General features: G+C 36.8%; 1 protein-coding gene across 4 annotated transcripts in view; it reads right to left on the minus strand.

Moving 5' to 3' along the window:
- LOC129702067 (non-POU domain-containing octamer-binding protein-like) overlaps positions 1-22,187 on the minus strand; it is a 64,217-nt gene that overhangs the window by 26,686 nt on the left and 15,344 nt on the right. Inside the window, exons 6-12 of one of the 4 annotated variants that reach the window (XM_055643601.1) lie at positions 22,065-22,149; positions 20,619-20,730; positions 19,182-19,236; positions 17,817-17,894; positions 14,911-14,949; positions 14,480-14,607; positions 7,251-8,249 (exon numbers count right to left, since the gene is read on the minus strand). In XM_055643601.1, the coding sequence (XP_055499576.1) occupies positions 8,112-8,249; positions 14,480-14,607; positions 14,911-14,949; positions 17,817-17,894; positions 19,182-19,236; positions 20,619-20,730; positions 22,065-22,149 (635 nt within the window). In that variant the 3' untranslated portion in view covers positions 7,251-8,111. Of the gene's footprint in view, positions 1-7,250; positions 8,250-14,479; positions 14,608-14,910; positions 14,950-17,816; positions 17,904-19,181; positions 19,237-20,618; positions 20,731-22,064; positions 22,150-22,187 lie in introns of those variants that run through there. The other 3 variants (XM_055643600.1, XM_055643603.1, XM_055643602.1) reach the window with 3 other exon arrangements.

Raw genomic sequence — 22,187 nt, forward strand, 5'->3', positions numbered from 1 at the left:
CCACTGGGGGCTCTAATATCAAGAGCCTCGATCAGCTCGATGCAGCAGTTTGACTGCAGGAGAAGAATAAAGAACAGAGAACAGGGAAGAGATAAGACTTTTGCCTTCCATCACAGTGAAGTGGTGTTTGGAGATTCACTGTGATGGATATTTGTGTGGAATTGTGTTCATTGTGTGTTTTGGTTGTTTTGGTTGTTATGACTGCAGGAACGTAATTTCGTTTGAACCTATGTTTAAATGACAATAAACGGGATTCTGATTATGACCCCACCACATTATGACCTAAAAATGGAATTCTATAGGATGGAAAATATGGATTTAATGTGCAAATAAGTTTACATTACAGCACAAGCCCCCCATGAGCAAAATCATGTTTTGCTAAAGTTGTGGCGAGGCAAAACTCAAGAACTTAAATTTTGTTGCATTTCTTGTGGATTTTCACAATCTGGATTTTATTTTAAATCCCCATTGGTAACATTCTGAGAATGCCAATTTCAACACTGATGTACATTACATCTATATGCTCAATGTCACAAAGATTATGTTAAAATTGTCAACAAAATGAACAAAGGATATTTTGACTATTAATTCACATGCTTAATTACTAGCAATATCTGAAATTACAACTCAAAAGTAATTTTAACTGGGACCTTTTCAGACATTAAAGATGAGGATAATTTATCTGTTGTTGTTTGCTCGTTATTCAGCACATGGAGAGAGACAATTCAGTCACATTCTCCAAAATTAGTTTTCCAAAACTAGCTTTCCATCCATGATATATTGGAGACAGAAAAGACAAATAACAAGAGAAATAATATTTAATTGTACAAAAACCCAGAAGTCAGCGCTTTTTCCTAAATATTTCCCACACCATTTTTCCAAACAAAATCGCTGAAGTTGTACAGCATTTTGAAAAATGTACATAAATATCCACAAAAATGTAAATAAATATCCTTTTCTTTGCTGATACTGGACTGAACCTTTATTTGCCAGTGAATTGAAAACTACAAAGGCAAGTGAGACTAATTAAACAGCAGTAAAAGGTTGAACCAATTTTCATAGAAACACGTAGCAGAGATGGAATCTCTTGGCCCATCTTGACTATACCAACAGTGATGCCTTTTGAGCACTGATCCCATTCACTCGCATTAGCGTCTGTATCTATTACTTTTCAATCCAAGAACCTGTCTAAGATCTTTTTAAACGTAATTGCATCTGCTTCCAACACCGTGTCTGGCAGCTTGTTCTAAATATTCAGCAGCCTATGTGTGGAAAAAGATGTCCCTCAGATCTCCTTTAAATGTTCTTTCTCACCTTAAACCTGTGCCCTTGAGTTGTAGATTAACATGGGGAAAAAAGATTCTACCTATTCCCCTCAGTCTTCTACATCCAGCCTACTCAATCCCTCCTTATAACTGCAGTCCTCCACTTCATGTAACTTCCCAGTGAATCTCTTCTGCACCATTTCAAATGCCGCCACAATGTACTGTAGTAGCCAGAACTGTAAACAAACTCCAAATGCAGCCCAACCAAACCATAACTGCAACATTACATTACAACCCCTATATTTAATACCTCCACCTATTAAGTGAAGCATAGCCAGGTGTGTTTTTTTTTCCTACCCTATACAAAGTCCTTCAGTATATCATTGCTCCCAAGGTCCCTGTCATTTACTTTGTCTCAACAGAATTTCATCACCCCAATTACCTGGGCTAAATTCCATCTGGCACTGCTCTGCCCAACACCTCAGCTGATCTATATCCCTCTATCTTTAAATAACCTTTGTATCTCCAACTTCACCAATTTTCACACGAACTGAAAACTTCCTAATCAGTCCATCCACATTGCTAAGCCGGAGAAAACCAGATTTTCAGGGTTTTACTTTATACTGATTATTGGACACAATCTCCAATTCCATTAAAGTAGATTCCCAAAAAACAAACAACATAGTTGAGCGAACAAACACCTGAAAGGGGAAGAATGGAGGAGATGGCTCACACGCAAACATATAATTTCAGAATTCAGGTATATACAACGGACAAAATGCAGGGACTATGCATACGGCTAATAAGGAACTAATATACATAAACACAGGGTAGGTAGCCGATAGAAATCTATTGTTTAGGATTTTACTGCCAATTTTCACCCCCATTTTAATCACATGGCGACATTCCTTCATACAAAATCTCCAATCTGTCAAGTTTACTTTATTATTCAAAGGCTTCATAGCCTCAATTTTAGCTTGCCCAATATTCTGCTATTCATTATCCATCACTCATATATTTCCTGGCCAATAATCAGAAGCTCCAGCCCCAAGTAGACCAAGAACAGGGATACGAGAATATATTTCCTTTGGTTATACAAGTCACAAAAGGTAAACATGAGTTTTACAAACCAACACCAGAAATGAAAAGCTGGCATCTCAAACATGGCAAACAGCAGAGAATAGATGCCAAATATGTATAAAATACTACTCAATATTGGAATAAAGATAGTTACTTTATTGATAAATTATTCAAGTGTTTGAAAGGTAGCTGTAACGGGAAAATAGGGCTTAAAAAGGCAGCAATACACTTTGCAAATTGTTTGTACTTGCAGTAATTCATAGGTGAGCAATTGGAAGGTAGAGGATCATGTGGAAGCAGTGTCTGAAAGACCTTAAAATATAATTAGATCTACCGAAGTTCCAATAACTCGCAGGCTATATTACTTCTATGAATTGTTTTTATTTCAGATCATTTTTAATTGCCATCTTTCATTTGTTAATTGACCCTATATTTTCGTAAAAACTACAGCGAAAGAAAAACCTGAAGCAGTACTTTACACTGAAGGAAAGATTGTCTAATAATCTAAAAGGCAAGTCAAAACGAGGAAAAATGCATGTCAATCCAATTCATGTCAACTTAAAGTAACCTATATGTATATCAGGGTAGACAAAAATAAGTGTTTGCAATCATTTTGCTATCAGAAAATTAACAGATGTATCAAAGGAGAAAATGTTATGCTATTGCAATTATTTTAGCTGAGCAGTGCTTTTAAAAAGGCAAAAAAATCTTAGGTGACAAAATTACATTTGTTAATCAAAAAGAGAGAAATTCCCAAGAGAGATAAAGATAGTGATTAACCAGATACTTTGTTATTATAAATACAACGTCATAGAGCAAAACATTCATGCTACCTAATCAAAATTAAGGAATTCCTAACCTCAGAGTTTATTTTAAACTTCTAATCACTGGTCACAATTAGTCCCAATTCAAACCCATGACTGCTAACTTATTACCCTTGGTGGGTAGCCTATTTTGGAAATATTATGAAGTCACCTTGCACATTCATTGCTTGGTATAATACGCAAATCCGCTTTTGAAACCAGGAAAGGAAAATTTCAATCACATCCGATGTTCTGCTTTAATTCTCCTGCAAGCCTAATTAGCTACCTGGCTACCTGCCTTTGTCTTTTTTTTTTTTAAATCCCACCAAAGTAAAAATAATTTCTAAACTCTTTCTGGTATTCTTTCAGCTGATCCAGTATTCCCAACTTCACTACCATTTGACTAGTACAAATGGGGGTTATGGGGAGAAGGCAGGAGAATGGGGTTAGGAGGGGGATGGATCGCCATGATTGAATGTGGAGTAAAATTGATGGGCAGAATGATCTAATTCTGCCCATTACTTATGATCATCTCCAAATGTCGATGCAAAAATATAACATCCATGCTGGTGCTAGAGGGACAACTTGATTACTTCCAACCGTCTTGTTAAAACAATGAAAGTTTAGTATTAGTTCTCATTCCTATTGACCGATTTAAACTCTTTTCACTTCCCTCCTCTTTTTCACATGAACCTATTTTACACTTTGGTCTTTAAATTCCAGTTTTAACCTCCAATTATTCTGACAAGCTTTCACTGCAAATTTGGTCATTACTCTGAACATGATCCATTGCATTTCAACATTTCTTATTTCTCGTCAGTTCTATTGCTATTATTTCTGTCCCGATCCCAATTTTAACTGAACTTAGCAATTTTGTTCTCGGCCAATTGTAGCTTGCTCTTTGCAGTGCACATGCTGTGAACTTCAGTTTTATTTGTTCCACTTGATTTCTTGAAACAATTCTTCCTTTATCAGTAGATTAAAAAATTGATCTAAGGCACAACAGATGCATTTCACACTTTGAACATATACATTACCTTTAACCCTGGAGAACTTGGGATGGCCAAAAAAAATCAAATGTGCAAGTTGCAGGAGATACATGATTGTTTCTTCACAGCAGCTGGAACACATAACGATTTCAGACAAATTCCTGTAACAGTAAATGTGCTGCAAGTTCATTAACACAAGATGGAGAAATGAAAAGGATTACACATCCAAAAACGGAATTACTCCACAAAATTGTCAAGCAGTGAGAAAAATTGGTAACATTCTTGAAGCATCAGCAAAATAGGTAAATCTAGTGACTATATCCAGAATAAATATGAGGCAAATAATCAAGTCAATAAATATTTGGAGGCAAGTGCTTGGTGTTCACAGGATGCCATCCATGAATGCAAATGTCAGTTATCAAAGAATGATTTAAGAAATAATACAGCTCAAGTCTGGAGACTAAATAATAAAGCTAGTGAGCATCGCTAGCCAGATATTTAATTGGATTTTCCAAAGCAAAAATCGTTAAAAGATCCTCATCAGTTTTGGCGGAAATATGCATAACTTCAAAAATACTTTTATAAAAAATTTGGTTTCACCTCTTGCAGACTAAGAGATGATGTTGCCGGGGACGATTTATGAAATAAGAGCGATGCCATTTAATATGCTTACAGCACAAGCTTGTAGGGCAAGTGCTGTTATTAAAATAACAAATACATGATCTTCAGAATGATGTCCATCAATTGTACGTTTGGTAGGATAGGGTAGATTACTCTTAAATTAACAGATAGGCATATATAACGTCATACATTTAGAATATGGAAGAGCCTTCACTTTTTATATATGTATATATACTCGTTTGACTTCACATTCAACATGCCATGGTGAACTCAGAATATTCATGAAGCTAAGTTAGAAGAAATTGGGAATGCATGGAGGCATTGGTGAAAAAAAAATATGATGTACCAGTTAGCTGCCAATTTTCCATGCCTTCTTTCAAATAAAGAATAAACAAAATTATGTAAAGTATGTCTGAAATTATACATCATAAAAATTCTGCTGTACATACTTAAGGGACCAATCCACAATTTAAACGAGGGAAAATTGGAGATAAAAACTTATTAACATGACTACAGAGATTACCTTAAAATCAATTGTAAACCAATTGAAAGCTATCAAAAGGAGTTGGATCAGTAATAGATGAAAAGCAAAATTGAAGGCTATCGTATACCATCATTTGCAATACAGAAGTTGTAAAAATAAAACCACATGTTGCTCGTAGGAAAGCAACTTAAAAACTTGGGGAAAATACATCGGTTATGTGTGGAGTTCTTGACTGCAGATGTCCGTGCAGAGTTTATTATGACAAGACCAGTTTAAATCTTTCTGCAATTATGATTTTTATTTTAAATAGATTTTTTAGACCAGCCAAATGTATGCACCATTTATTGCAGCCCATCTGCATCAAAATATTTCCACTAAACTAAAGTGTGTTCCTTCTGGGCATTCAGAGTAACACTGAAGGCAAGATGACAAAATGACGAGCATAAGAAAAGTTTCAACAGGCATATTTCTGTTATCAACATCAAAGATTTTCCATTAAGATTCACATTTTCACTCGAGTACTATGTAGTAAAAGGAGCAATTTAGTTTTGCATGGACAAAACTGCTGGCTGCCTTGAATTAACAGTATTTAAGCATGGACTCAGATCAGTCATCTACAGAATCTGAGACATTTTATGGTCAAAACTAATTAAAAAAATTCTGAAGTTAGACACAAAAAACTGGAGTAACAGCGGGACAGGCAGCATTTCTGTGGGGAAGGAATAGGTAACGTTTCGGGTCAAGACCCTTCTTCAGACTGGTTAGGGATAAGGGAAACAAGAGATATAGACAATGATGTTGAGATATAAATAACAAAGATGAAAGATATGCAAAAAAGTAGTGATGATAAAGGAAACAGGCCATTGTTAGCTGTTTTTTTGTATGAAAATGAGAAGCTAGTGCGACTTGGGTATTTCAGCATTTTAAAAATCAGTATTTTTACGCCGTGCCATCTTGCTGAAAAATTATTTATTTTATGTGCGGTCATACCCATGTAAAAGTACAAGAATTAATAACTTTGCTACCAATTGACATGTCTTCTACGCACCTTATTTGACAGTGCATTCATTGCCATCTCTTTGTATACTGCTGTTTGAATGGCTGCTTCCTGCTTTTAGCAACAGATGATGATGTAGAGGCCATTTTGGAACACTCCCTCTCCCTCCCTCCCTCCACCCCTCCCTCCCCTTTCCCTCCCCCCCTCCCCTCCTTTTTTTCTCCCTCCCTCTCTCCCCCTTGAGACCATCCACCGTTCTGTAAAATCAAGGCCAAACCCAATGTAACTGCAATCCCACTGGTAACCTTTCACCACTAGGCATATCCAGAATTCTACCACTGCCTGAAAAATAATCAACGGCTCATAGAGAATTCCAAAGACTCATTGTTATTTGAGAATTTTGCTGAACAGTCTGTGGCCCATAGCTGTGGCCAATGCGCTATGTGTAAAGCCCATAGCGCTCCAGCCGGTAACGTTATATTTAGATCCCACAGCGCTTCAGCCAACAGCTCTTTGTTTAAATCCCTACGCGTTAAACTGACAGCGCTCTGTTTAAACCTGGAGCGGGACAGGCAGCAACTCTGGAGAGAAGGAATGGGTGATGTTTCTGGTCGAGACCCTTCTTCAGACTGAATTGAACTCCGTATTTAAAATCCGTATTTAACATCACAAAATTGTACATCAGTTTTCTTATCGCATTTCAGTACTAAATACGGAAAATCCCTATTAATTGGCAGCTCTGAAAAGTGTTTAGCAACTGGGAAATTAGGTAGGTTCAAGCAATTTTCTCCTTTTATTTAACAATGTCCAAGATAAAAGGTCAGGTTTCACCTATAAACAAAAAAGACTCACAAATAAATTCCTCTTAAATCTCCAAATGATGAATAATTGAAATGAAAGGTAAGAAACTTTGCAAAATAAAAAAAAATACTACAGGAATGAGCACCAACAATACATTAATTATTAACAAAAAAAATTTGGGGCTGTAAATGAATACATTACAATACAGGAAAGATTGCCGAGAACTTTATTTGCATCTTAAAGCGTGTATTGCAACGTATACCAAGCAACTGTGAACAAACTAGAGGGTATCAATTTCAAAAAGGTGGGTTTATATTTGATTTATTTTCCTGCAAGTCAGGCATTTTTTTCCAGGGATCAGGTGAATTTTAATTCTCATGTCCCAACCCACAAATACAAGATAATTCCTGATAGATATGGTCAGTAGTTTCAAATATTTCAATCTTAAGAACCTCAAAAACAGAATTCACCATATCCTTATAAAGCCAACACAGCATGGTATGGTCAAGAAACTTCAATTCTGCCTAGTCCATGTCAAAAGGCTTAAGCCCATTCCACATTCCAACAAACTCAAATGCAAACCCACCTATTGCTTATGTTTCGCTCCCATCCCAACCCCATCTACTATATTTAAAATACTAAACATATCAACATAAAGCCTTCAGCAATACAAAATAAAAACACATAAGCCATTTGAGATTCCAATTTTACTGTCTGAAATCACTTTAAAAAAAAACAAAAATCACAGAAGACGAAATTTTTCCAGAAGACTGTTTCATTGAAGGTGGTGCTAGAGCAGCTAAACAAATATCAAAATAGTAACATCTCAGTGAGACTTTTTGTCCAATTTCTCTGCAACTTGTGCATTACATTATGTACATTGTGGATTACTGAAACATATCATGCACATTCACTAAATACATCCAACAGGAAGTTAAAAGAATATTTGAAACAGTAAAATACCAAAAAGACCTTATGTACTAAAGCTCATTACAACTGATACAATCTGCAAAAATACTCGAGGCAATTAAGTGGAATGGCTAAAGGCTACTGCATCTTTCAGGTCTGTATTTAGTATCTACGACGTTTGTTTGCACCAAACTCTGCAACTTGATTTCCACGGGGAAACCCAGCAGGGCTGCCAACCATCGGTCCGCCCATGTTATTTGCTTGACCATCCATATTTCCAGGAACAAATCGATCATTAGGCTATTAATTTAGTTAAAATGCGTAGAAATTGATATTAATGTTCATTGCAAGTCCAACGTAGATTTTACATTAGGCAGGTTGAGAATCCCCAATGGAACGATGAAATTCAGCAGGGTCCAGAAGTACCGATAAAAAAAGGGAAAGGGGTAATTATATTAGACTTACAACATAATAACAAACTTAGGGAAACATTTCAGCACCTTCCACTTGCTGTCTGTATACAGCACTTACTAAAACTGACAAAATATAAATGTACAATATAAGAACAAAGAAAACAAAAAAGGTAAGCCAACTACTCTTTCAGGAACATCAATTGTAGATGCACAGACATATACACGTCGGAAGTTATCAGATAGAATAGTGCATGCACCTAAAGTATCCTGATATTAACTAAGGTCCAAAAATGATGTACACAAATACTTGAGCATTTCTTTGTTAAATAAGTGTCAACACTTTAACAGGTTCTAAATTCTGGTTTTTGTTTGTGTAGATTACAAATCAGTTAAACAGGATATAATCACGTTTGTTAGAAGCGTGCTCAAAGACTAGGCTTAACTAGAAAGCCTTAGTTCTCAACAATAACCAAGAGCCAGGGAAGACTCATACATGGAACTGTGACAAAGAATCAACATCTTAGCAGAGAGATATAATTAGCAAAATAAGTCTTATTGGTGCTCAAAAGCAAGCTATCAAAACAAACAATTCCCTTGGCAAGATAAATTGCCATATATATAACAAATATGGAATATACAAGTTAATTCAAAGTTGCTTAAACTTCTAGATTGGGAATGTTCTTGCTGAAGAACAATAAAAGCAGATTGCTTTCTATTCTTCATAGCAAGTCAATTATATATCACTTCATCTTTCCAATAACATTTACCAATTAAACTAGAAAATAGATCATGTAAGCCACCCATTAATACTATCAGATTGGTATTCCAAAACTCCTATATTTAATCACATCGAAAAGTAGTTTTCCCTCATCCTCCTCCTTTAATGAGGATTTCACTTTCTGCATCGTGGTTAGGTTCCTGTAAAATCACTTTTAGAAAAAACCTTCATTGAAATAGCAACAACAGAAGCTATTCATGGTCCCGTTTTACTAATTAAGATCCTCCTCAGAGCAAGTTCAGCTCTGGTGCCTCTAGCCTCGGAAAAGGTGGGAGCATGGGGAGTTGGCACAATAAAAACCCTTTCTATAAATGAACAACCATAAAAGGATGTCTACGGGCAAAATGAGATGCAACGTCTGGTTGAAGAATCAGGAGTTTGGGCATGGCGGAGGGGGGGGGTTGGTGGAATGGAAACGGCAAAAATGATCAAAAATTCAGCAACATGCTACGTAACAGTTTCAAAACTTTAAACTCAAAACAAACTGCAAATGGAATGTCTTGTCCTCAATGTTTTGATTTCCAGTGCATCTCCCAAATCAAAGTTTTCCACGAGTGACCCGATGCAGTCGTAAAAAAGTTTGCAATATTTTAAATATATTAATTATTATATTTTGGAGATTAACATGCTGCAGTTTCTTTTAAATTTAAAACTAAAATGCCTGCAGTCAGTGAATATTAGTACGTTATTATGATCATCCGAGAAGAAAAAAGTTGTTGTGAATGTCTAATTGTGTGATGGATGGGCAGAGAGAAGGTTGGGGATGGGGGGTGGGGGTGAAAGAAAGAGTTTAATACTTGGTTGCATGCACTGCAGTTTCTTTCGGAATTGAAATTAATTATCTGGAATAATGGACAATGCAAAGCACTGTCATCAATCCCAGTCAAAAGTGCAACCGAAGAGCAAAATACTTTGACATTTTCCCCGAGATGACTCGGGCAATAAAACTAACAAGCACATCATCTAAGTAGTTATCTCTAACTTCAGAACCAGAGAAAGAAAACTACAAAAGGTTTTAAACAATAAAAAATCCAATTTACCAAATGGCAAACAGCACCATTAAGTGTTAAGTGTATGTTTACCAATAGGTTCAAGGGCACACATTAATAATATCCCATCAGTAGTGGGGCAGAACTAAAATAATTGAGATTTCCATTAATGGAAGGGAGCATTGAAATCCATTAATTGTATTCCATTCCATACTCGGCACTTATTTGCAGTTTTGCTGGCAAAAATTCAATACTTATTAAACCACAATTGCGCTGCTGAACTAATTTTACCCTTTTCAGTTTACTATCCCATCTCATTGAGCATTGACATATTAACAGTTTAATAAGTATCTCAAAATTGTCTCTTGCCCATCGATTCAAATTACAAAAACTGACAATTACTTCAATGTTTGTGCAACCTAGAATTCAATTAGATGTTTGGATTCTTAAAGTCAAAACATCTATAAATATCATTGACCTGGCTCGACCAGACTAAAATCATGACATTGGCAACAGGCTCAGTCATGGATATGTCCAAGAAGAAACAGCAGCCAGAAGGTCTATGGAAAAGTACCGATCAATAATTATGGCATACAAGGCACTATAGCGTTATCAGCACATGTACTTTTTAGTAGCTATAAACTGTTATGTTAAGAAACCTTCAAATTGTTGTCCTGGGACATCACACAACAGACTGAATGAATGAGCGACAACCAGAGTGCTTCACACGCCATATTGAAACTGCCGAGAAATGCATAGCCTTTCTGAAGGTGCCCGACAGCAAATGCCACAAACCTTCCCCACAGAAATACGAATAAAACACTTGAGGAAAAGTCACAGGTTCTCTGCTTCCCTTTTAAAAAAAAATAAAAGTAGTACAGAGGCTAGTGCTTATAACAATGTTGCCAAAATGCAATTAAAATTAAATTTCCCTCAAACTGTCACTGGCTCATTTTGTGCAGTGGATTTCAACGTGTAATTTTAGAAGCGACCAACAAAAAATGTGATTGCACATGAAAATGCTTTAAATCCTCATTGTGCATCTTGTATTAACAATATGTTCTTGAATATAGAGCACCATGCCTTTGACACTGGTGATACGACGTCAATGCAGATAGTTTTGCTATAACATGCACTTCCATGACACGAATAGGACACACTGCAATTGAAGAATATGGGAACACTATTTGAATTACGCAGGCCAAATTGGTTATAATGCGATTTTGATAGGCTTGAGAACGAACCACTTCAAAGCTACTTTGAAATTGACAAGCAGAAATAAAGTTGGCTTGGAAAAAAACTGTTCACATCAACCTGCCCACAGTAATCACACTATTGTCTCTTAGGAACAACGATGTCAGTTTAACTGCAAGTGACCATAGAAATTGACCAGCAATAGCATCTACTAACACACGTGTAAAATTATACTCTATTAAACCCTAATAGAGTATAATGTAGCCTTTGGCATTCATTTGCATTAACAAAAATAAACTTGTAACTATTAAAAAATACCATTATATATCAAAATACGGCAAAAATAAAAATTGCCTGAATTGCAATTGCTCCTTCCCCAATGACACAAATGTTTTCGTAACATGATTTCTATATTGTATGGTTTCTTGGGAATGCAACAATCGCATGATAGCAGAACTACCTATACTTAAATGGATCAACTGCAAAATAAATGGAATTCAAGCCTCATCACTCAAAAATTAAATTTCAAGAAAATCTAATTTATATCTGCAAATACAAAACAGTAGCTGGTGCATGAATTAACCAGGTAATGACAACTATAAGAAGGCATATATAAGATCAATTATCAAACTGTCAAAGGCATACAGACATAGAAAACTAGTTCCAAATATATAATTATACAAAATATCTGCAGGGTCGTTTCCTATGTAGAGGCCGGGCCCTCCAAATAATACTAAAATTAATTAATAGTCCTGGCCACTGCTTAAGGATTACAGAATTAGTCTAAATGATGGCATGATGGCATCTCATGGGTGAAAAACATAGCCTAATAGAACAATAACTTCCCCATAACAATCAAAAGACACCAAATCATTTTACATTAAAATTCTTCGATAAATTAAGGGTTTAATTTTTCCTATCACCAATATATTCATGATGAGTGAGTGCCTTATGTAGAACAGGTTCAGAAATGTTTCATTTCAAAACTAATTTCCAGAAAATCCAACTAACAAAATCTACTTGGCGATGTGTAACTATAATACGCATAAGTCAGTATAATCCTATTCAAGAAAACGAATGGGAACTAAATTTAGCAATGCTGTTTTCAATTGATAATAAGCTACACAGGACACTGTATAATCATAATATTGTACTAATAGCCTCAGATGTCGAATAGCTTTCATACAAAGAATGGAATGAGTGATTTGGCAATATGTCAGGTAGGTTGGAGTTCCTTAAAAAAAACGACACAAAAGCCTTGTATAACAGCACCTTCAAAACTGATATAGGTATCCATCGTCCCATTAGTGCCTTTTATTTCAGTACAAAGTCTCATTATTCACTACGTATGTAAATAAATGATTTGGCATATCCACACTAAGTTAAGTGGTATTGCCTTTTGAATGTATAACTCTCAAAGTTTAGTACCTGCTTGCCAATTATGGATTATTTTACAGTTAACCTCCTGAGACACTGTACAGAACAGAGACCATGTGCAAGCTACAGGCACATTAGTGTATCAATGTAGCTCAGATCGATTTTAAGTCGTGGTCTGCACATAGTTTTTCCATCATAAATTCTTATACAAGCTTAGCACAAATACAAGTGCTTTCTCCTTTCGGTGGTTGGAATACACCACCACTGGCATGGACCATGTAATTTTAGTCTACAAGCTTAAACGGTCAGTTTTACAAGTGTGGATACAGAAATCCAATGTAAAGAGGTGACAGTATACACAGAAACTGTTTTAACTGCATTAAGTAATATATGGAATCATTGACAATTACAGACCAGGCAATAGTATATAATCTTATTGGAACAAAATCCATGTCAAAAGAATACATAAGAAGTAACGCTCTCAACATAACCGTGGTGCCTGAAACAGTTAAGTCTACAAGAAACCGGATAAATGGAATACAAAACTGGAATACAATTTAAGAATTCCCTGTAAGTATTTTATTTTGAGAAGTTGACTTTCACCTATTTAAACTCAAACCACTTCCTCAGTATTTCTAGAAGTCTGCAGTCAAACTTTTCCCTTTGGATTTTCTTCTATTTTTCTATCCATTCACAATCTCATTTTGGTACTATGTGTAAACCAAGTTCAAACTTTTACCGAACCTGGTATTAAGTTATGCATATGTTGGTCCAGCAGGGGACTCATCATAATTCATCCTTATTTACTCCAGAAAGCAAATAGAGGTCAAGAGATAAATTGAAAATCAGCTAGTAGCCTGATGATCTGATCAGATCAGAAGTATTACGGAATATTAAAACAAGACTAAAAGCTGCTAATGAAGAAATAACATTCTTCTGCTACAGAAAGACGAAGCATTGCCCTTACAAATAAATTGCTTCGGCAAATGGCAACTTGCCATTTGGAAAGTAACTGGGAAGTCAGAAATTTGTGTCTTTCATACAGCTATCTTGAAATGTATTGCTAAATTCACGGAAGAAAAGCATACGCCGCTTTCAATGTAATTAGTATAAACTGATAGATTAATAACCATTACAACGCAAGCCTGGTGGAATGGAGTTCGGATCTGCGTTTCCTGTGAGAACTTGGAATTAAGAAAGCAGGGATATTTTAGAGGCTATACTATATTATCTTGCTGGTTTTCTTCTCTTGTATAATTCCATGTCACTTTGACATTGAATTAACCCAGAATAAGTTATTGTGCAATATACGAGAAAAATGTTGAAAATAGCACGTAATTATGAAATATTTGCACCAATATAACTATAGGATAAGAGCCAAAGTCAGATAATCCATCCGAGCACTCTAAACCAAAAGTAAGGCATAGCTTCAAAGTTTTTTGAGGACATGGCTGAAAATCTAATAAAGGAAAACAAATCCTCTTCTACAAGAAAATGAATCAGTACTTAAGTGTTACTTAAGTGTCGGTTAAGTAACACTTGACAGAATTAAAACACTAAACAAAATGCTCTACATATTGCAAACATAGTTAGAGCTTCACCAAACTCACACCAACAAACATAACTATATAACGTTTGATTTTAGCCACATTCTTTCCCCTACTAACACTTGAAAGAATAAAAATATTCCTGGAAGTTCCGGTTCACTTACTATTCTTCTTATATTCACATCTATATTCTACCGTGTTAGTTATATTTTGCAACATATTAATACATTACCAATCCAATGTTGTTTTCTGGCATTTGGTTTCCCAGGCTTCCAGGTGGACCTTGAGGTGGTGGTGCATTGGTATTCACAGTGGGTCTGTTCATTCCCATAAGTGGCTGCGGAACTTGGTTTGTAGAGACTGGCGAATACAGTGTTTTAGTAAAATATTGACTGAAGAATTTGTTATAACATTTGCCATTCATCTGGCATCTACTTGCTCAAAATGCAGATCGCTGCACCATCAACTCTTACAATTCACGCAAGTTCCCATTCTTTTCTAGTCCGGTTTACATTACTTTGTTCCGCATAAGATTAGGCAGTCTATTATATTGTCTTCAGATTGCGATTGCACTGATTTATTATCTCCATTCAACAATTCTATTTTGGGGTCATTTCAGCAACTAAAGAGGTGCAAATTATATGAAATAAAAAAATTACATACCTGCTTTAAGATTTGAAAAATCAACTGCAGATAGTCCCACTAAAATGAATAGATGCAGAAAACAAAATTAAAACGAATTCCAAGCATTGCCATTCTAAATGAACATTGCACAATTTAAATATATTTGAATGATTTCCACAAAACAAGAACAAGGAATAAGAAAACTAAAAACATAAAAGTGCAGAGGAAAACATGCAACACATTTAGAGCTTCACATTCCTAGACTGCCACTGCGATTCAATACTGGAAGGAACCCTGGAAAGAATACTTTAATAGTCAAATTTTGAATATTCTCAATTCTTCCTTTCATTCAAATTGATTCCAAGCTTATAACCAAACTGCATACAGGATGAATATTGCGGATATAAAGGCTTGGCTGTTAGTTTCAATGAAGACAAGTTATTTCACAGGAAAGGAAAATATTATTCTGCTTTCCTAAAACCAACAAAAGCAGCCATTTTAATATACTGTAATACGTATTCAAATAAGATCTATGGAACTAAAATGAAGATTCCTAAAATATCCAAGTCTTCTCAAGTTGGTCAATAGCAAAACATATAGTAGGCCAAATGGATCCCCAAACTATTCATAAAAACAGTCACAGGAGCCTTCCGCTGCTTTACTGCTCTACAGAAGACAAGCACAATAATTAAAATTTAGAGAACACCTAGCACTGCAATATCCTATTGGTAAACAAATACAATATACAAGATTGGACTGTACAATTTTGATCATTCTAATTTATTCTTTCATGGGAAAAGCCACATTTGGAATCTTCAAAAGTGCCAAATTTAACCTCAAAATAAAACCATTCACACAAAAGAACCGATGAGAACAGTCCAAGTATACAAGATCTCGCTAAATACGAGGTCAGGTCCAAACGTAGCTTTCTTGATCAGACAAAACAGATGGAATCCCACTTTTAATTTATACATTCTATCCTTATATTTAAAAAAAAGAACTATATTTTTACCATACAGTCACATTAACAAACCTGCATTAACCGTGTGTAGAAATGGTCGGAACATATGTATTTCTTTGCACTCGGGACTGAAAAAATGAATCAAAATATGGACTTGGGACATTCTACAAAACTTGGTCACTGCAGGCAATACCAACACTTCCCATCATCTCACTCAAATCATTTTGGGAGTGTTTACATCCAGGTTGTCTACTACCCTCTGGTGAAGATATGACCAGTAATGTTGGGTATGAAGCTTGAGGTCCATGAAGTTAGGGTAATAATCAGACCTGAAGGAAAGCCAAAGTTCATTACACAACAGATTGTCTGTTGCTCTCAAATTTTTGGTGACAGAAGTTGCAGATTTACAGGGCACTGTCTTAGTAGCCCCAGTATGTAACTATTGTATATAGTTCAGAATATAAATGATATACAATAATGTTTGGTTTAATTGAGGGCAATTGAAGAGCTTCTCATCAATCAAACTGCTTTGCTTTAGTGTTAAACCCAAGTCAATGGAGCTGTACAATCCAGGCAAGTGAAAAAGATTTCAGCACATTCGATGAAAGTAGATCTAATCCTATCTGGCTGAGAAGCATCCCATCAGCAGCAAAACTATGGCAAGTGTTACTAACAGTGCTATCAGGTGGCATTTGTCCACCAATTCACGGCTCACTGACACCCAGTTTGGATTTTCAAGACAGAACCAGTTAGCTCTATGCGGCATCGAAGAACCGAACTCCAGAGGTGAGAAAGAATGTGATTAATGTCAGCATTTAATCACGTGTGGCATCCATTGGTAAAACGGAAGTCAATGGGCACCAAGGGGAAAGGTTTCCAATGGCCAGAGCCATAGCTCACACAAAAGAAAATGGTTGTCGTTTTGGATTGCAAACATCCCGGCCCACTGCACAAATTCCATGGGTTAAGATTCAAGGCCCAACCACATTTTGAGTCCTTTCATTCAAATAATCAAGGCAAATCTCATGATGCCCGACAGCATCGAGGCCAAAGCAACTAACATGATTGATTTTCCAAATATGATATTGAACATTCACACCCCCATCACCAGTATTGCAATTGTCATTTCTAACGCATAAAAAATATGGACTGCAGTGACTCACCGAGGATGTTACAACAGCATCACAAGCCTGCAACCTCTAACAACGAAAGGGACAAGGGTTTGTGGTACATGGGAAAATACCTGCATGTTTCCTCCCAAGTTGCAGATATACCCAAATTAGAAATATATCACCTTCATCTTCTTCTCATTCAAAATCCTGAACCAGCTTCCAACAATACAGTACAAGTATATTCACCAGAAGGTCTGCAGCTATTCAAATAAGGCCAATTTGGGACGGGCAATACACATGCTTGCCAGTTGCACTCCAGATAATAAATTAAACAAAAGAAATGAAAGCCCTTGCCTAAATATTTAGGTCATGGTACAAACAAGGATCAACTGTTTCATTTTCTGCAGTTGTGAATGAATAAAAAACTTTAATCATCACACATCTGCGCTTCTGTCTATAAGACGAAAATCATTAAAAGAACCAGCTGAAGAACCTCAGCAGCTATCCCAAAAAACTCCTGGAGTGACATCTCGGGACTGCCATGATTGACCATTGTCAATTTCCAAAATCATCCTTTGTATATGTTGCAAATCCAACCAGTGGAGCGCTTTCGCCATTAGCCCACTACATTCAAGTGTACCAGGTCACATTTAGGGCACACTGACAAAATGAGCCTTGATCTTTGGACCAAGGATGTTGAGGTCCAGAGCCAAGTGCTTCCACCAAATTCTAAACTGAGCAATAGTGAGCAAATTATTAGTGAATTACTAACTGTCAACAATATCGTCCATTATATTGCTGATATACTAAGAACGGACTCATTGAGCAGTAATTAGCCAGAACTGGATTTGTCTTCTGTCGGTGTGACATACCTGGGCAATTTTCCATTGTCGGATCAGTGCCAGCGTTCTTACTGTTCTGGAACAGCTTGACGGGAGGTGCAGCTAGTCCTGGAATGCCTCAATAGTAGAGACAGCAAACTCACAGTTAAGAACTGCAGTACTACTATAAGCCAGTCCAAGAAATTTTTCGTTCTCTTAAAAGAAATGGTCTAACAAAATCAATTTAAAACCATGAAGTGTCAACTTTGTGTGCAAGAATGAAACTGAAAAAACCCCACTAAATCCAAAACTAATGTAATAAAAAGCATGCATACAAAAACAAACCATTTGGATACTGCAGTTGCAACAACAGCAACCTCTACACATGCATAGTTATTTCCATAAATGTTAACACAGGAACTGTTTCATAACTATCTCCAGTATGATCTCCGAAACTGGTGATCGATGAATTTCCGATATTTTCAGAACGTACTCAGAATTTTTTTGCACAAGGTGAAAGTAGACTTTTAAATGGCATGCAGCATTCTAGTTACCTTTTAGCAATTGCCCTTTCTGGAGCATAATACTTATACAGATGCTAATTCTCAGGTAAATAATATGTTAGAAAGTATTTAATTTTCTTAACCATATTGAAGTCCAACTTAAAATCTGAATTAATTTATTTTAAACTTTTTTTGAGAATAGTGGCATAGCAGCATTAGTAAAGCTGCTGCTTCACAGCACCCATGATCCCAGGTTCAATCGTGACCTCTGGTGATGTCTACGTGGAGAATGCATTCACCTATGAACTCATGGGTTTCCATTGTTACAGGAGTGGTGGTGCTATGGCACTCCAGTCTGCTCCCATATTTCAGATGTGCAGCTTTGGAGTTTAAGTATCCACTGTAAATGACTCATAGTGAGTGAGCGAGTGGTAGAATAATAGATGCTGTGGGTGGTGTTTGGAACATTTGAGATTAAGGAGAAATGTGGGAAGAATTATTTTAAAATAGACTTAGTATAAATCGGTGGCTGATAGGCAGTACAGATTCAGTTAGCTGACTACATCTCAACCACACTGACTATTTCTTCAATCTGACAGACTGCTCAGCCACCATTTTTAGTCATATGGGCAGCAATCAAAATGAGAAAAAGAGTGAGATACACACTACAGAATTTCAACACCAGTGACCCCCAAATCGATATCATTATTTCACTGTCTGCAAGTTTTGTTTTATTTTACCTTCAAATCTTTGTGAAAAGAAAAACAGAAACATCAGCATTATCACATGCCTGAAATAAACCTGTTATTAATTTTGTAAAAATTCAAACAAAGTAACTCATCATATAAAATAGCAAATATATACTCCGGAAAAAAATACTTTCTACCATTTAAAATTAATTTTTAAGCCTCACCTGGCATGGCCATTCCAGCACGTTGCGCCATTTCTTCCAACCTCATATTCTCTCTCTGAAATAATAAGATTTGCACAATAAAATCCTATGCCATGCTCTTTTTTCCATTCCTGAAAAATATTTAGTTTTCTTAGATCACACATTCATCCTTCCAATTACTCTCCAAAATCTCACTAAGCAGAAAGTAGTTAGTAGAAAGGCCCTTAATGTTGTGCATCGTCAAGGAATCAATTGCATGAAGGAATGCAGGTCAGCCGATAACATGCAGCTTCAGCAGGGGATGCTGACAGGAGCTGCAGGTCTACGCAGAGTACAATCTATGGCCTTACTCCTTACCAGACCATTCAACTTGGAGGAACACTAATTCATCGCTTAAGAGATGAAAATACTTGGTAACAAGATGGTGGTTTTCATAATCGCCATGTTACTTTGTGGGTACTCGGTGTTCAGGATTCCAAATGTTAGTCCTTAGCACCTGGAGGCCACAATACTACCAACTTTGGTGGGTCTATCCTTTCTTGGGCCAAGAAATAGGTATTGTGATGGTACATTGTAATATACCATTCTGAGATTTTGACAATGTCAGGCTGATGTCTGGCTGTGGAGCCATTCTCCCAATAGTGACAGCAATTTCCTGATGTTTGTGGGGCATTTTACAAAATCCGCCATGCTGGGAACATTACCATGTCCAAGTTTGGTGCCCAATAGAATTCAAACATAGCAGGAATGATAGTACTGAGTGGCTTGCTAATCATTTCAAAGGGCATGAAGTCACACATAGGTCAAACAAAGCAAGCATGGCATGTTTGTTCTCCTGAAGGCCATTTAGATGGAATTAGAATGGCATCGGTTCATTTGGAAAATTTGTGGACTGTATTTAGTGAAAGACAAAACAGTCTCGCTTGACATGCAACTCCCTTAACTACTGTTCTGACATAGGCGAGAAACACAAATACAGAAATGACGAGTCATGCCAATATTCCAAACCTTGAAGAAAAGATAAAGAGTGCAAAATGGCAATAAATGTTTGTTGAGTAAATAAGATGAATATACATTAACGTGCAAGATCTGTATTTGATTAGATAGTTACTTTTATAATCATGTCAATTTTTCATAATCAGCTCAATGGCTAGAAATATAGGATTGTAGTTACAAAACAATCCTCATCATTCCATGTTTAAGAAAGAACTGCAGATGCTGGTAAAATCGAAGGTAGACACAAAAAGCTGGAGGAACTCAGGGGGTGAGGCAGCATCTATGGAGAGAAGGATGTTTCGGGTCGACTTAACATATTGACATATTAACATATTGCACAGCTTATTGCACAAAATAGCAGGTAAAATGGTGCAAAAAGTAACTTTCCTATGATTTATTTTTAAAATCCCAGTTTTGACCTCCAGTATAGCAATATCATCCTAAGTATCTCACAACCCTTACAGTTTCGGCAAAGTTTCCTCGAAAGCTCTCCTGTTGTCTTCTCATCATTTCTTCCTTCTCACGCTGACGAAGTAGTATTTCCTCCTCGCGTCTTCTGCGTTCTTCTTCTTGCCTACGGTAATTAATCATGAAAGGTTATCAAATGTATTCTTCCCACATGAAATTATTTCAGCATAAAAATCATAAAACAATTCTTTTCATAAGTAATTTGCTGATGCTATGGAAAATTGGCACATTTTTTCAATTTATTTTTTATTTTTTAAAAGCCAAAAACTTATTTGCTTGGTCACGTAAATTCAAATTGCATGCCAATTTAAAAGTTTTCCAATAAAGCTCGTCTGTGGGAATTGCGTTGAGTTGCACCTCCTGGATGACCATTCTACAGCTGGAGCTGCAGTTGGAATCATTCAGAAGCATCCATGATGCTGAGGACATCATGGATAAAAGTTTCAGTGATGATTACACCCAAGGTGCAGGCAGAAGAAAATTAGATAACCACCAAGACGTAGAGGAAGTAGGCAAAGAGTGCGCGATACCTCTGAAAGAGATGAGACGTGTGTCCAATAAGATGTTTATAGTATACTCTTCATTGCCAAACTGCTATTCCAATTCTAACTGCACACGTCCAAACCAACACTCCTTCTCCTCCCCACACCATCATGCCAACAAACCATCTCATCACCTCCAACCCCAAACATGGCAATTTATTTATTAACTGCTCAACAGATCTCAGAACAATTGGCATCTTTTATCACCACCAAATACCATCTTCATTTATTCAACTATAATATTATGCAACAATTAAAAAACAAAGATTCAATCCATTTTATGGATACAGAAACAAAGGATTGGGGTGTATGTGTGCAATTCCTATCAAGATGACTGTTATCTGTCAGAAAAGTCTTCCAGAAATATTTCAAGAATTTAATGCAGGGGTCGGCAACCTATGGCCCCCGGGCCGAATGCGGCCTGTAACCCAAAATCATCCGGGCCGCAGGAGTATTTTTTTCCAGTAATTATCCGGCCCACAGACACCCGTCATCTCTGGTACCGCAGCCGCAGCGACTCAAGGACGCCTGCTCTGGCGGCCGCAATGGCGGAGCTGCCGAGCTCTGGATGTACCGCATCCTACGCAAAGCCGCCGGCACGGCCGCGCACCTTCTGGGTCTGGGCTTCACTATCGGTTTCGAGGTTGCCGATAGGCAGGGGACGAGTGGGTGTATTTGAGTTACCGCCTTCAGGACAGAACCAAGGCAATGGTCCGTCAGAGCGCCCGTAACTAGGGGCGGGATCTATGCGAACACGTGATTTGTTGCCTTCCATCCGGGGCGGGATCCATGTGTACACGTGATAGATGGGGCCTGCCACACGCTCATAGACATGCGTCTTGGCCCCTATGCAGAACCAGGTTGCCAACCCCTGATTTAATGCAAAAAAGATCTTTACCTCAGTTCCATCTGTTTTCGTTTCTGCAGTTCCTGATTATGTAGTTCTTCCATGCGCCTCAATTCCTCTTGACGCCTCATTAAATCTATGGACCAAAGCTTGGTTAATTAAAATGCTTAAATT

This window comes from Leucoraja erinacea, chromosome 12 (assembly GCF_028641065.1).
Source record: "Leucoraja erinacea ecotype New England chromosome 12, Leri_hhj_1, whole genome shotgun sequence".
NCBI classification, from domain to species: domain Eukaryota; kingdom Metazoa; phylum Chordata; class Chondrichthyes; order Rajiformes; family Rajidae; genus Leucoraja; species Leucoraja erinaceus.